General features: G+C 34.3%; 2 protein-coding genes across 4 annotated transcripts; both read left to right on the plus strand.

The window, feature by feature from the left end:
- The first annotated feature begins 283 nt into the window (after positions 1 to 283).
- On the plus strand, positions 284 to 8,259 carry LOC146942276 (AGC (cAMP-dependent, cGMP-dependent and protein kinase C) kinase family protein). Its single transcript, XM_085756219.1, has 12 exons — positions 284 to 632; positions 2,157 to 2,331; positions 2,499 to 2,582; positions 2,821 to 3,062; positions 3,191 to 3,434; positions 4,194 to 4,273; positions 4,535 to 4,619; positions 4,835 to 4,966; positions 5,290 to 5,403; positions 6,069 to 6,116; positions 7,268 to 7,355; positions 7,750 to 8,259. The coding sequence occupies exons 1-12, from the start codon at positions 481 to 483 to the stop codon at positions 7,839 to 7,841; spliced, it is 1,536 nt and encodes a 511-aa protein (XP_085612345.1). The 5' UTR covers positions 284 to 480; the 3' UTR covers positions 7,842 to 8,259.
- A 1,589-nt stretch (positions 8,260 to 9,848) lies between these two features.
- On the plus strand, positions 9,849 to 14,031 carry LOC146942277 (protein phosphatase 2C 50-like). Of its 3 annotated transcripts, none has more exons than XM_085756218.1 (5): positions 9,849 to 10,250; positions 10,494 to 11,706; positions 12,312 to 12,629; positions 12,720 to 12,825; positions 13,307 to 14,031. In XM_085756218.1, exons 2-5 carry the CDS (start codon positions 10,834 to 10,836, stop codon positions 13,639 to 13,641), a joined length of 1,632 nt encoding a protein of 543 aa, XP_085612344.1. In that variant the 5' UTR covers positions 9,849 to 10,250; positions 10,494 to 10,833; the 3' UTR covers positions 13,642 to 14,031. The 3 variants fall into 3 exon arrangements, with proteins under 3 accessions (XP_085612344.1, XP_085612343.1, XP_085612342.1); XM_085756217.1 differs by having other exon boundaries at positions 9,849 to 10,157; XM_085756216.1 differs by having other exon boundaries at positions 9,849 to 9,948.
- The last annotated feature ends 812 nt before the right edge of the window (positions 14,032 to 14,843 follow it).

Here is a 14,843-nt window from a genome sequence, read left to right on the forward strand (position 1 = left end):
ACCGCATTTTCTTTCGCACTCTCATTCTAGGCGCGTACGCGCGTTATCCGTAATCACACTTTCCCATAAAAATACTGTTCGCCACGTTTCCCTACCCACCACCCACCATAATTCACTGCACCACCTCATCAGATTCTGCCACGTGCGCAAAAACCTAAAGACTATATTACGTGGCTGTTGATTATGTCTGTAATGTTGCGTTAGCATTGGATACTACCGTTGTTGGATTGTGGCATCATATCCTCGTTGTTGCAATAAATAAGTGTTCCAGGTTGTTTTTTTTAGAGAGAGAAAATTGTAACACTGTGTTCTTTTTGTAGAGAGAGAAAGCATAAGAAGAATCATATTTACAGGTTAGATTTATAGATTTTTATATAGATATACAAATAGATACACATACAAGTACACATTATTCTCTCTCTCACTCACACTCAACACACAACACTTCAGAGAGAGAGAGAGAGAGAGAGAGAGAGAGAGATGGACGATCTTCAGGAGGAGGGAGAAAATGGAGGAGGAGAAGAAGAGGTGCTTGGTTCAAGCTTGACTATGGAGAAAGTAGCAGCTGCTAAGAAATTTATTGAGAATCATTACAGGGCACAGATGAAAAATATTCAAGATCGGAAAGAGAGGTAAAAAAAAAAAATCAATTTTATTTTTTTCCTTTTAATATTTTGATTTAATTAGCAAATTATAAACCCGTGTTTTTACTGAATCGAGTACAATGTAAACTTTGACATAGATCTCACAGTTTAATCACTGTATTTAGGTTTCATAGTTGGATAACTGACAATTTCTCGATTTAGCTAAACCTAGTAAGGATTTGTTAGGTTTAATTAATGATTTATATTTTCTGTATTTGGAAGTTATGATTCTTGTGTTGAAGTAAATGCTTCAAGTACTGTAGTTGCAGTAGTAGAGTACTTGAAAAATTGACCTGGTCATCACAGTACGGAAGCTGGTAATTTGTAGTTTAGTAAATGCTATTTCGAAAGTTGTTACTTGATTCTTGTCTTAAAAAATTGCACAGTGTAACTTGCTACATTTGTACCACTGATAAATTTTTGTGGAACCGTAAATTTGTAAATAAATTCATTACCTACTCTTGTTTTAGTTAGATTCTTTGAATGGAGCATTTGGGGGGGTTGGGGGTGGGGTAACCATCTTTGTCATCACAATTTGGTTACTTGACTATAGTGGCAAAGTAAGATTATAAAAAATATTGGACCAGGTTAGATTGCATTACTTAAAATCTTATTCCTGGAAATCTTATTCCTAGGAATATACTAGGAATGTAGTTTCATACTACTTTGAAACAAACAAGCCCTAAAAGTTATAACTTATAAAACACATCAGAACTTCTATGTCATTATTAACTGCAGTTTCTATCATTCTTTTAGACTTTCTATGTAGTATACCTTATTATATATAATGTGTCAAAATTTCAAAATAGCGGCCATCTCACTGTCAGCTAGTGCACTATAGCGTATTTGGGATTGGCCACTCATTCCTATATCCGGATCGGCAACACTATTCATTTCTATCATGGTTGTCTTTCCACTTTCATGCCATTGGCAAGTATAGCAAACAGCAGCACAAGCACCAGATTTGTTAATTTGTCGGAAAGAGCTAAATGAACAGACTAAAACGGAATGACAACATTGATGCAGTTAATAGACATGTATACTAAATAGGGATGAATATGTCTAAGCTTACTTAGAATCATAAACAGAGATAATGATGTGTTCATTCCACAGATTGAACATCCCTTTTTCTATTAGTAATATTTGAAGTTACTACTTCAGAATTACCCATATGCTATGAATGGAAAATATTATACTTATCCATTTCTTGTATGGGACGGTATCCTCAGTATAACATATTCTTTTGTAACAACTAACGGGGTATTCATCACCTTGTTTTAATAGACATTATGGTTTGGTCTAATTTGATCAGGGTGAAACAACCCAACACATGTTCTTTATTTTGTGCGCTTCACCGGAAAAGAAAATTAAATATGCGAAGCTTTTTATTGAACCATCTGCTAGAAGCCATGCTTATGCACTTTCCTGAAACAGTATCTAGTCTGATGCAGACGTTTTACTTGAGCTTTGGAACTTCTGATTCTCACAGATTATTTTGGTTTTGTTTTGTAGGCGTTGGGTATTGGAAAGAAAATTAGCTACTTCGGATGTGCCAACTGAAGAACGGCTCAACCTCATCAAAGATTTAGAGAGGAAGGAAACTGAATATATGCGATTGAAAAGACATAAGATTTGTGTTAATGATTTTGATCTCTTGACCATCATTGGAAGGGGGGCTTTTGGGGAGGTCAGAACAGACTCTCGCGTGTTTATTTTGTGCATGAAATAATTCATGCTGGACATGCATTGATGAATCATTATTTTTTGTTTTTTGGAAATAGAAAATCTCCGAGCATCCTATACCATATAAAGGTTATTTCTGATATTACTATCTGCCAACTCATTCAATTACAGGTTAGACTGTGTCGGGAAAAGAAATCTGGAAATATCTATGCCATGAAAAAGCTGAAGAAATCTGAAATGCTCAGGAGAGGCCAGGTGAGATATATATAAACATGCTGGAACAAAATTTTGAAATTACCAGTGGATGCAAATGTAGGCTGGAATTTAGGATTGTAGTACTTTCAAGTTCAATGTTATGGCTGAAATCAGTTTATTCTAGACACATTAACAGCTTATACTGTCTCTGTCTAGGATGGATCATCATGTCATTGGATGTCTTGAAGAATGCTTAGTTGCTATTTTGCTTACAATATAGATCATTTTGTTCCTACAGGTAGAACATGTTAGAGCTGAGAGGAACTTACTGGCCGAAGTCGCCAGTCATTGCATTGTGAAACTTTACTACTCATTTCAAGATACTGAATACTTGTATTTAATTATGGAGTATCTGCCCGGGGGTGACATCATGACTCTGCTTATGAGGGAAGACACGTTAAGTGAGAACGTGGCTAGATTTTACATGGCACAGAGTGTTCTGGCCATAGAGTCTATTCATAAGCACAATTACATTCACAGGTTTAGTTTGGCTCTGCCTATGCAAGTTTTTGGCTTATTTATTTATTTTTTTATAATTGATGATGGTTTATTGGATGGCGTGGGCCATTTTAACGTGCTAAACAGCTACATTATTTTTCATCTTTCAGAGATATTAAACCCGATAACTTACTTCTGGATAAAAATGGTCATATGAAGCTCTCTGATTTTGGCCTCTGTAAGCCTATCGATTGCATTACCTTGCCTACACTGCATGAAAATCAGACCATGGATGATGAAACTTTGGCAGAGCCCATGGATATCGATAGCTGTGTTCCTGATGCGGACAATCGGAAAAGCTGGAGAAGCCCGCGTGAGCAGCTTCAGCATTGGCAGATGAATAGGAGGAAGCTGGTATGCTGTCAAATTTACCAATACATTATTGTAGAGATCGGTATAAAAACATGTTGTCAATCATGTTTCTAAACATAATTGGGCTCATTCTTAAAATATGTCTTAATTCATCAGTCCAAAAAAATGCGTATTTGCTTCAGAACCCAACTACTTTCTTCCAGCCCTCATTTCTGAATGCAAGCTATTATTAATTGTTGCTTAAACCCAAAAATAAATTTTCACAAAGATGGTCTGAGCTTTCATTAACATGTATCTGACTATCTGTCTGGTTTCATGATCTGGCTTTGCACTCTGCTACATAGATCAAACCTAAATTGACAGTGTTATACGATTCCTTTTCTTTAAGTTGAATGATGCTAAAGTATACAGATATAGGATCAAAACCTTTCTTTTGGGGAGAGGGAGATTACGAAATGATTCAGTGTACTTTAATGAAAATAGTCCTTCTTTGAAGGGTTCAAACATTTGTATTGTGAATGTAGGAAATTTGAAAAAAATTTAAAGTAATTCTATCTCTATATGCATTCTTGTAGTAGCACATAATATAGAACAGGATAGTGTAACTTGGACTACAGTACTACAAATCTATTTTGGATGAAACCTTCGTCCAGATCATACATTCTTTTGTATCCATTGCACGCAAGTAATGCTTCTCAGTGGCATCGTCATACAATTTTGCTGCACTTGTTTATATGCTAATATGGCTGTTAAGATAAGAAGGCCTTTCAGTTCACAGAGTTCCTTGTTTCTTGTTGCAAGGCATTTTCAACAGTAGGGACGCCAGATTACATTGCTCCTGAAGTACTTTTGAAAAAAGGATATGGGATGGAATGTGATTGGTTAGTTCTTACCTTATGCTTTAGGCATTTTGATATATCAGTCATGAAGGCTCAATTCATTCAATTTTATTTAATTTAATTTGCATGCTGAAGTTCTGCTTAGTCTGGATTAATACTTTTGACTGCACATTTGAAATTTGTACTTATTTTTTGTGAAAGAAAATTGTTCAACTATTAGTTTGCTTGATAAGTTTTATAATAAATCTATTATCTCCCTTTTTGTATTATTACATTTGACACGTTCTTATTTTATATGGACAGGTGGTCACTGGGAGCGATCATGTATGAAATGCTGGTCGGTTACCCTCCATTTTACTCTGATGATCCAATAACCACATGCAGAAAGGTAGCATCTTTAATTCCTTTAATGTTTCTTCATTAAAATAATCAAGAAGTGTTCTTGCATCTCATTTTTTTTGTAGTCTAAGCTGATGGTGACTTATGATTACTTCTATTGCCTTTTATATCCATAACCATATTATTTGAATCCATTCTAGTTATGTTTCCCAGAGTCAGTGTTCAGACTTTTTTTTGTTGACCCTAAATTCACCATGCTGTCAGATTGTTCATTGGAGAAACCATTTAAGATTTCCAGAAGATCCCCATGTAACACATGAGGCCAAGGATCTAATCTACAGATTGCTGTGTGATGTTGATCACAGGTTAGGTACCCGAGGGGCACAAGAAATCAAGGTGAGATGTTCATCTTATTATTACTTTCTGCGGTATTCTTGCGTAAACATTCATTTTGATTGAAATAATACCGAGAGATACAGCAACATAATATAGGAGCCAAAATAAAATAAAGTTGACTCTAGAATCTTATCAAATATCAGAAATGATATTGAGACAGATTTGATATCATCCTTATTAATTACAAAGGATAAAAGGAAATAAGTAAATAGGAATTACAGAGAAAGAAATAGGAAAGGGAATTGGATATTTGGAGACCTAAACCAGGGTCATATTGTGACAATCTTTTCATCGTCTACTTATATACATTTTATATACTCCAGGCTCATCCATGGTTCAAGGGTGTCGAGTGGGATAAACTATATGAAACGGAGGCAGCATTTAAACCACAAGTCAATGGGGAACTGGATACCCAAAACTTTATGAAGTTTGATGAGGTATAAATATGAAATCACCACCTTTTTTATCTACCCCCATTGTTTTCCCTTCTATGTATCATTTTGCTATATGAGTTTTCTTGATATTATGGTTTTCCCTTGTTAATTTTAGAGTTCAATATATTTGAAGTACCCTATAAAATGCCCATTTTTTTATTTAAGTCCCTATAAAATATTTTTTATCAATTTTTAGTCCTTATCTTTTATAAAATCAGGTGCTTTATAGTCATTTCCTTTTATAAAACTGGGTGTTTTTAGTTCCTGGAGGGACTAAAAGCATCAGTATTTTTATAGAAGTTAGGGACTAAAAATGTTAAAAACTATACATACTAATGAAAGGCCCGTAACTTTATAGAGATTAAAAACATATCTAATCCTTCTAGATATTTCTCGGCTATATATATTTGTAAATTTTATTACTTTTTGTGGCCCATACAGAATTTTAAATACAATAAATGGAGATTTCACCCTCCTTTTTATCCAGCTCTTTTATGCATTGGCAATCCTGTGGGCAGTTAGAATCTTGGATATTTTTTCTTGTTTAATCTTCATTCTTTTTTAATGGCATTTATTATTTAGTATGAAGACCCTTGATTTTGTTGTGTGATAAGCTGTTGAACCTAAGGCATGAGACTCTCTCATTGCTTTCTTTTGTGAATTTGTAGGTAGAACCACCAGATGCGGCAAGAGCTGGATCCGGATCTTCAAGAAAGGTACACTTGTACTGGTTCGCGTGCCATTATCATTTTTTTTTTTCATTTAAATCTCTCACTGTGAAATTGTAAATGTGAAGACACAAGAAAATGTTTTAAGGTTATCTCAAATTATAGTGTTTGTTTGTAAGACATTATGGTGTTGTTTTATTCCTATAACCAACATTCATACTTAGATGTTGTGTTTTTTTAAGACATCATTGTGTTACTCGTAAGACATTGTGGTGTTTTTTATCGTGGCCAGTTTGGTTATATCTTGATATGCGATACTTCTTCAAAACATAGTTTTGATAAGTGATAACATGTAAAGATTGTTGTTTGATTGATGTAACTGACCAGATCTAGTGGGAGAAGGCTTTGCTTGTTATTATATGTTGTATATGAAAACAATAAAATGACATATGTCGCTGCAATAGATTTTACTAACTAAGCTATTCTTTCTGCTTCCTGAGATTTATTTACTTTCCTTTGTGTACAATGGCTAAGAAGTTAATTAATTTTTAACCTTTTAAAAATTAGGTGGGTTGTTTTCAATTAACTTTGTTTACTTATATCGTGTCCAAGGTGATAATAATGACAATTTATATTTATATATGTTGAAAAGTGAATCCGGCTGCTTGTACCAAGGCTTTATCTATGTTGCGCCAGCCTATGAATTGCTTATTTTGACTTTACCAAAAGCTGGGAAACATAGAGCAATTTATTTTGAATTGCTCACCTTTCTTACTATTGATGAAGACAAATGCATGGTTGTTGAGCCTTCTTGTTTTTTTTGAATAACTTTCTTTTCCACTTTTGGTCTTAAATTGAACGATTCTTCCCAGTTTGTTTATTTTTCCATCTTTGGTTCATTGATGTTGGTTACACAACGGAAGGTTAATTCCCTCTCTGGTGAAGGTGGAATTTGATCCTAGGTCCATACAGTCACTACAAAATACTTTACTAGTTGATTCAGTTGATGCCTTCTCAGTTTGTTTTGCCCTTGGGCTTTGCTGTATGATTTGTGAACATAACTTACAAGAGTCGGAAGTCTTCTAAATTTATTTAATTATTTTGTTTGAGGATATAATATCTGTTGTTTATATCATTTGTTTCTATAGTTAGCAAAGTGGTGTATTTTTCGTTTTTTAACTTTCATCACATTCATGCAGATGCTTCTAACTCCCAAAGATCTAAACTTTGTTGGTTACACTTACAAGAACTTCGATGCTGTTAAAGAAGGTCTTCGTCAATCTTTGAGTAAGTAATGTGTCAACTTTTCATTTCTTGCATATGATTACAGAGTTGCGAATCTAGTTATAGCATACTGTAGCTATAAGAACAGTTCCTCAGTTATTTTCATGCAAGCAGTCATCATCGTTTTATTCTTTCATGAACTTGTGCATTTAAAAGTTAAACTGAATTTTTGTAATAATTTCATACCTGTCTTGAGCTTGCTGAGTCAAAGTAGTTGTAGTGTTTCTGAATAATACAATGGCATATGGATCAGAATAATTCTGCAGGATGAAATTTTAGTTTGGAAACACTAAATTGGGTGCTGACATGAAATAAATTGAATAGAAAATTAAATAGGAGCTAGACAAACTCAACAGTTATCAACGTTGAACATATTGATCATTTAACAATTTTGCAGGTGAGTCCATGCAAGATTATGCTTCCAAACGAACAGCCGATGAAACAGGCTTGCAAATGCTTGCGTCGTCTGGAGATCCTATGCTACCATAACATAAAGTTCATGCAAACTGAAACCCGTCGTGTAGAGTTTTTGAGTGCTAGTTTTGGCTTTAAATATTTAGCCAAAAACATCCGTTAGAGTACTTCAATTCCCATGCAATTTGCAAGAACAATGTTGTACAGCAAGTAGTTGAACAGTGTGTGTGTATTTGAACTGAGTGATCCTGTGCTGCCCAGGTTGGCTGTGGAAGACTTGCCTTCTCTAGTGGCAGTTGCTGGTTAAATGTTAGTTATGGACTAATTATTAAGGAGCTACAAAGCATCCTGGTAACATTATGTGATGTGTACATTATTGGAACATTGCAAAAAATTTAACTATAATAGAAAGACTGCTTGAGGATGGATTATGACTATTGTGCATATTTTGAGTGCAATTGGTGATTCCACCCTAGCTGTGTTCACTGGTTAATGCTTGAATGAAATTTTTTTTTTATATTTATGAATTTACCATGATTGTGTTCACTGGTTAATGCTTGATTGTGTATTTTTACATATTTGAGCAGATAAGGGAGAGTCGAACAATCACCCTCTCTTATGTTCCATCAATCCAAACAAAGTCTTGTAGTTGTCTTAGCTTCACTAGAAAACACTTAGAATAGTCTCACATTCCTTTAACAAACACAGGCTCAGAGGTTTTCTTTTATAGGCAAACAAACCTATGCCAATTCATTGGCAATATCATACATAATACAATGTGGGATAAAAACTTACTAAAAAAAAAAAAATTGGTATCTGGCCTAAGAACTAACTAATCCGAGAGGCTCAATCCCACCGTCCACTAGCGGATGCCCCATTTAAAGCAAAAACAGAGCTCTGTATGGCTATCGAAATTGGTATAAGGGGGAACCGAACTTGAGACGTCGAGAGAAACTCACTCTAAAATCTCATGCCTAACACATAAAATCAAAATATTTAGAACTAACGACAAAATTATTGTGAAAACATGTCGCTCAACAACAGTCAATTATAATTTGGGTATGATATGGCATGGCTGATAATAAAGACAAATAATCACAATTGCAACTGATGATGATTCTCTATTGCCTTTAAAATATCTTCGGCGTTAGTTTTTAACCATCAATCGTTTTCTTAACCTCAGTACATGGTGGAGTCTCGCTGCACACAACCACGTTAATCTAAGATGTTCATGTAACTGTTCATGTAACTTGTAATTTTTCTAAAAAAAACTGGAACAAGTTAACTTTGGGAATTTTTCATGTTAAGTGGCATATTTTCTTTCAGTTAGATATATACCTTTCTTTGTATGCATCAAATAGTCCATAGAAGAAGAGCAAAATGAATAATTATATTGTTACATAAAAATGAAAACACATAAATTTATTTACGTTTTTTTTTTTCTACCATGATAGTGATACAAAGATTTTACCATCGTTTAACAATGATTAATATTTATTGAAAAATCTGTGAAATACATGAGATGAATTCTAACTTTTCAACCAAATAACTTTTTTCTTGTTTATTTGTACAGTTTTACATATATTATTCCTTTTACACATTTGTGTTTACTTTTACTTTTTCATCACTTGATATATTTCATCTCTCCCTTTCTTTTTTCCTTTTATATATGTTTTCACTTTTGATTACTCTCACAAACTTTTCTAAGAAACAAAGGAAGAAGGAGAAAATAAAAGAAGTGGTGTCCATAGATTAGATTAGATACTACAATTTATACGCTTGATGTTGACATTATTAGTGATGATATGTCAATGTAAATAGCAGTATTAGGGATAGATAACATAACATAATATAATGCACTGTTGCGTTGCATATGATTATGATTCCATTTAGAGTAAATAGAGAAATTTATTTTAAAAAAAAAAATAATCAGGGACGATTGGAAATAGATGGATGGGTGGAGATGCTTTAACATGATCGACACCTGTCCAACCCATTCTTGCCAAATTTTCTCTCCCTTTCTCTTTTCAACCCATTTTCCCTTCATTAAAAAGTTTCTTTTTTTATTACTTTTTTTTTTTTGTCATTTTTCTCTCTCTTTCTTCTTCTTCTTCTTCTTCTCCTCCAATTCCCTTTGTTTCCGGTGCTTCTAACTCTCAACAACACCCACTCACCCACCCAGGTATTAATTACCATATCATATAATATATCATATGGAATATTAAAAGTACATCAAAGCTATTATTTTTGTTTTTTTGTTTATTTAATAATGTTTAGAAAATTAAGGAAAACGCATATGTTGTGTTTTTTGTTAATCAAAATAATGGGTCTCAGTCAGGTGTAAAATTCAGTGACAATAAATAAGTGAAGATAAATAAGAAGCAAAATTAGGTAATGAAATAGTTTTTCTTTCTTGAATTTCCTTTCATTCATTGAATAATTGTTATCACTGGACAAGACAAATATGTGTTACCTCAGATCCAGGTAACTGGTGGTCTTATGTGAAAAAAAATATGTTTTAATTTTTTATTTTTTTTCATTTATTAGAGGCTTCTCCTTGATTTGATTTGATTTGATTTGATTTGATTCCTGAGACTTTACTTCTTCTGGATTTCTTTTTCATGACCCTTTTTTGTTCCTTCTTTCTTGATTTTGTGTTTAATGAATGTTGGTCTCTATAATTGTTTTAGGATTTAATCATTTTCTTGTGCAATCTTTTTTATACAGATAAACATTTGTTTCTTTCAAGTGTCAACTTTCAAGCCTCTATAATTGAGGCAAATAGGCAGATAAGAAGAATATACTAGTGTCTGGAAAGGTTCTAAGTTAGATGCGTCGATAAATGGAAGTTTCGATCTGTTGTTGGTGGCAAGATCTGATTTTCACTTTCATCGCCTTTTAACTAGCCTATGCTTTGGATAATTGAATTTGCTTCCTCCTTTAGTTTTATCTTAGACATGGAATATCTTTACATTCTCGGATCATTTTCAATCAGAAAATATGAGTAACTGTTTAATATCAGAATGGTGGGAGTGTAATTTTTTGTATTACCTAGACAAGGATTTTGATGGAGGAAATGTCAGTTGCAGTGCCATTAATAGCTGGTAATTCAGTGTGTGATAATCCAACCATAGCTACTCACATGGATGTTTCGGCAATTAAGATGATGGCCAATGCAGAGCTGATATCAAATGCTATAACTACGATATCCGCTGATACTACTTTTATTGGTTCTGATGAGGATCATATTGGTGACAATCTGGACGACGAAGTTGGTGTTTCAGCAGTCGTTCCACCTTTGCATGGGAGAGAAGGGGAAATTCTTTTGTTGAATATGATATCTCAAAGTAGCGATGAACTTTTAGTCCCAGAAGTTGATGAGGATGATTCATTATCATTGGAAGGGGATCCAATTATTTATAGCACTCTATCAGTAACTAGCGAGAATGGTAGTGTTTGTGGAGATGAATTCTTCAGCGCTGAAGATAATTTGTATTTTAGGGCAAAGAGTTCGATGGACATAGATAAGAACATATCTTCTGTCGAAATTGTTGCTAGGGCTGCTGTTTTCGACAAGTCCAATGTGGAGGCAGATATTATGAGTGAACCCCTTGCTGTAGCATTGAGCCTTGGAGATGAAACAGGAGTTAGATCCGTACCGTTGCCTACTACAGTTCTTCATCAACTGCCTCTTAAAAAAGGGGTGAGTGGAACAGTTGGTCGGAGTGTTTTTGAATTGGATTGTACCCCACTTTGGGGATTTACATCTTTATGTGGAAAGAGACCTGAGATGGAAGATGCTGTTGCGATTGCACCTCGGATGTTGAAAATTCCTATTCAAATGCTAAATGGTAACAGCAAATATGATGGAATGAACAAGGATTTTAGTGAGCAGACAATTCATTTCTTTGGAGTCTATGATGGCCATGGTGGCTCTCAGGTAAAGTTTTATTTTATTTTTAGAGTCTGGTTGGATTGGCTTGTTTGAGCTTATCTGGTGTCATAATTACTTTTGAGTCTGTTTAAGGGAGCTTATAAAGACAGTTTACGATATGCCCATGACTTGTTTTTAACTTATTTCCACAAGCTCTGTTGGATTGCTTATGGAAACGATTTGACTTTATTTTACTCCCTCAAAAACCAAAAAACATCAAAATCAATGCAGTTATAAATTGTTGCAACTTTTGAATATTTATACAAATATACCCTCATGGAAAATTTTGAAGCATTAAATGCAATAAATAAGGGAGAGAAAGGTCTTTTAAGCAATAATTACGTTTTAGAAGTTGCGACATTTTCTTATAAATATGACCAAAAAAATTTCTAAATTTGTGTTTATGATAAGGGACCGGAGGTAGTATCTTTTGTTATAGAAGTAGCTTATACATTAGCACTTATATGTTAAGTGCTTATGTTTTAAGCTCTTTGTTTTAAGCTCTTAATTACGCTGTTTATCTAAACAGTGCTTACATGTGACCCTTGTATCCAATGGTTTGCATTTTTTTGTTGGTACCTTTTAACATTGAGCTTGCTTTTCTTTTTTAGGTTGCAAATTATTGTCGAGATCGTATGCATTTGGCCTTAATTGAGGAGATAGAATTGTTCAAGAAAGGTCTAATAATTGGAAGTACCAAGGATGATTGTCGAGATTTATGGAAAAAAGCTTTCACTAATTGTTTTTCAAAAGTTGACGATGAAGTTGGGGGAAAAGTTAACGGTGATCCTGTTGCACCAGAAACTGTTGGTTCCACTGCCGTTGTAGCTATTGTTTGTTCATCCCATATCATTGTTTCAAATTGTGGTGATTCGAGAGCGGTTCTATGTCGTGGAAAAGAACCGATGCCTTTATCTGAGGATCATAAAGTAAGCAACCTTCAGTAATAGTTTTGCACGTTCTTTGAAAAAGAGTTTTACTGATTCGAAAGAAATTGATTTTTGATTTTGATATGGTAGCCAAATCGAGATGATGAATATGCAAGAATCGAGGCAGCTGGTGGCAAGGTGATACAGTGGAACGGTCATCGTGTATTTGGGGTTCTTGCAATGTCAAGGTCTATTGGTATGTACTTAATCCTCATTTTAATTGTATTTTCAATGGCGATAGTTACAAGGACTTCATTTTCATTACATATGTATCCATCTTAGTTTATGAGTGGTTAGAAAATGTGGCCATCGGTTGCATTGTTTATATATTTGATGGAAATGGTGTCGGTATCACGATTTTGAAAATTACTACCTTTGGAGTATTTTCATGTCATTGTGATGTATATCACTTATTTACACAAGTCATAATTCTTCGAAGTTTCAGTTCAGAATAGTTTATTTTTATCAGGATTAAGAGTTCAGTTAGATATTTATATCTTACCAATGCATTGGCTTAGCTTATAAAATGTTTTTCACCATTATATGACCATAAAGCTAGAATGCCTAATTGTGACTTCCAATGTTCTCGTCTTTTTTACTTCGCCTAAGCTTAAATAAATTACTAATTTCTTAATTTCAACTAAAATGCTTCTGCTTATCATTGTTGTGACTTTCAGGTGATAGATATTTGAAGCCATCAATTATTCCCGAACCAGAAATTACATTCATCCCTCGCGCAAAAGATGATGAATGTCTCATTTTGGCTAGTGATGGCTTGTGGGATGTCATGACAAATGAAGAGGCATGCGACTTAGCTCGTAGGCGCATACTTCTTTGGCACAAGAAAAATGGCTCAGAGCTGTCCTTAGTAAGGGGAGAGGGAATCGATCTTGCCGCACAGGCAGCTGCAGAGTACCTATCAAACCGTGCTTTGCAGAAAGGAAGCAAAGATAACATCACTGTCGTCGTAGTAGATTTGAAAGCTCAGCGAAAATTTAAGACTAAAACATGACTGTTTAATGAATTGCACTTGGGTGTTTGAATATATAAAAGCTGAACTCAATCGATTATAGTTTGGCTCAGTAATTTTTCATCTGGGCACATGGATCGAGCACCCTGCACTAAATGACAAATTCCCCTTTCATTAGAACTCTCAATTGATGAAGAGTTTCATTGTACACTGCTGCATTGGGGTTATGTTAGTAAGTCTTTGCTGCTTATTGTAGATATAGGATTATGTGCCTTTTACATGTGTCGCCATGTCGGTGACTCATAGTCAGCATATTGTATTTGTTTTTATGCCTCCTAGAGAACAAAGACTCTGCTAGGTATTTACTTCTCACAGTTTTCGTCTGTGCTGTTTATAAAAAGGTGGTAGCAATTTGGCATTGGAGTTTTCAAATGTGATTTTCAGTCATAATCTTGTTGTGCCGCACAATTTTTAAGTAAACTCATATCATTGTGTTTTTTTGGATATATGAACGCAAGAACACATGTTTTAGCCAACTTCTGCAGTGGATTAATATCACTGGCCATGACTTTGAATCCGAGATTGTAATGTTATGGAGGATGGTTGTGGCCAAAGGTTTTTTGTAAATGGACTTGTGGTTATTGTTGGTTTTCCACTAAGTTCTGAGAGTGACTTGTAGTTATATGAACAGAAATGTGGCATATCAAAAGCAGGTGAACCTTGTTGCATTCTTTCTTAAAAATATCCTTTGGACTGAAAGATAACTTAGATATTTTCTTTACCAAAATCTCAAAAATTCAGCAAGTTTGTGGTGCAGCTATATTTTTCGCAAGGCTTTTTATTAAGTTTTTATGTGGTCATGACTGATGACTCCATAAACATCCAAGAATGTTGCTGTTTTGATTCTGATTGCCGCAACCATGACAAGATAAAAAGGTCCTACGTGTCTGGCTCTGGCTGTCTGATGCTTTCATGTTTTGCAATAGAATAAAGTGGATGAAAATGACATGTGAACTGTCATGACAAGAGTTGTCATTAAACTCTGCTACTTTATTGTTGCATCAATTAAAAAAGATAACCATAATATGGATTTTGGTCTTTAATTCGTTTCTATAAATAAATAATTTAAACTTGCCGGGGTAAAATGTATACTTTGCCACAATGATGCTATTTTGCTGGCAGAGGGAGTTGAAACTATGACCTCGACAATTTAACACTTAAGCTCCTCTCCTAAACCATCATGT

This window comes from Medicago sativa, chromosome 3, assembly GCF_051527215.1.
Source record: "Medicago sativa cultivar Bolivia chromosome 3, Bolivia_mono, whole genome shotgun sequence".
In the NCBI taxonomy this organism is placed as follows: Eukaryota; Viridiplantae; Streptophyta; class Magnoliopsida; order Fabales; family Fabaceae; genus Medicago; species Medicago sativa.

What these genes read in the sequence shown, in the direction of transcription:
- LOC146942276 (XM_085756219.1), top strand. Translation starts at nt 481, where the DNA reads ATGGACGATCTTCAGGAGGAGGGAGAAAATGGAGGAGGAGAAGAAGAG. An exon ending in TATGGGATGGAATGTGATTG is followed by an intron (nt 4,274 to 4,534) that starts GTTAGTTCTTAC and finishes TTATATGGACAG; the next exon opens with GTGGTCACTGGGAGCGATCA. An exon ending in GATCCGGATCTTCAAGAAAG is followed by an intron (nt 6,117 to 7,267) that starts GTACACTTGTAC and finishes ACATTCATGCAG; the next exon opens with ATGCTTCTAACTCCCAAAGA.
- LOC146942277 (XM_085756218.1), top strand. Translation starts at nt 10,834, where the DNA reads ATGGAGGAAATGTCAGTTGCAGTGCCATTAATAGCTGGTAATTCAGTG. An exon ending in ATGGCCATGGTGGCTCTCAG is followed by an intron (nt 11,707 to 12,311) that starts GTAAAGTTTTAT and finishes TTTCTTTTTTAG; the next exon opens with GTTGCAAATTATTGTCGAGA. An exon ending in CTTTATCTGAGGATCATAAA is followed by an intron (nt 12,630 to 12,719) that starts GTAAGCAACCTT and finishes TTGATATGGTAG; the next exon opens with CCAAATCGAGATGATGAATA.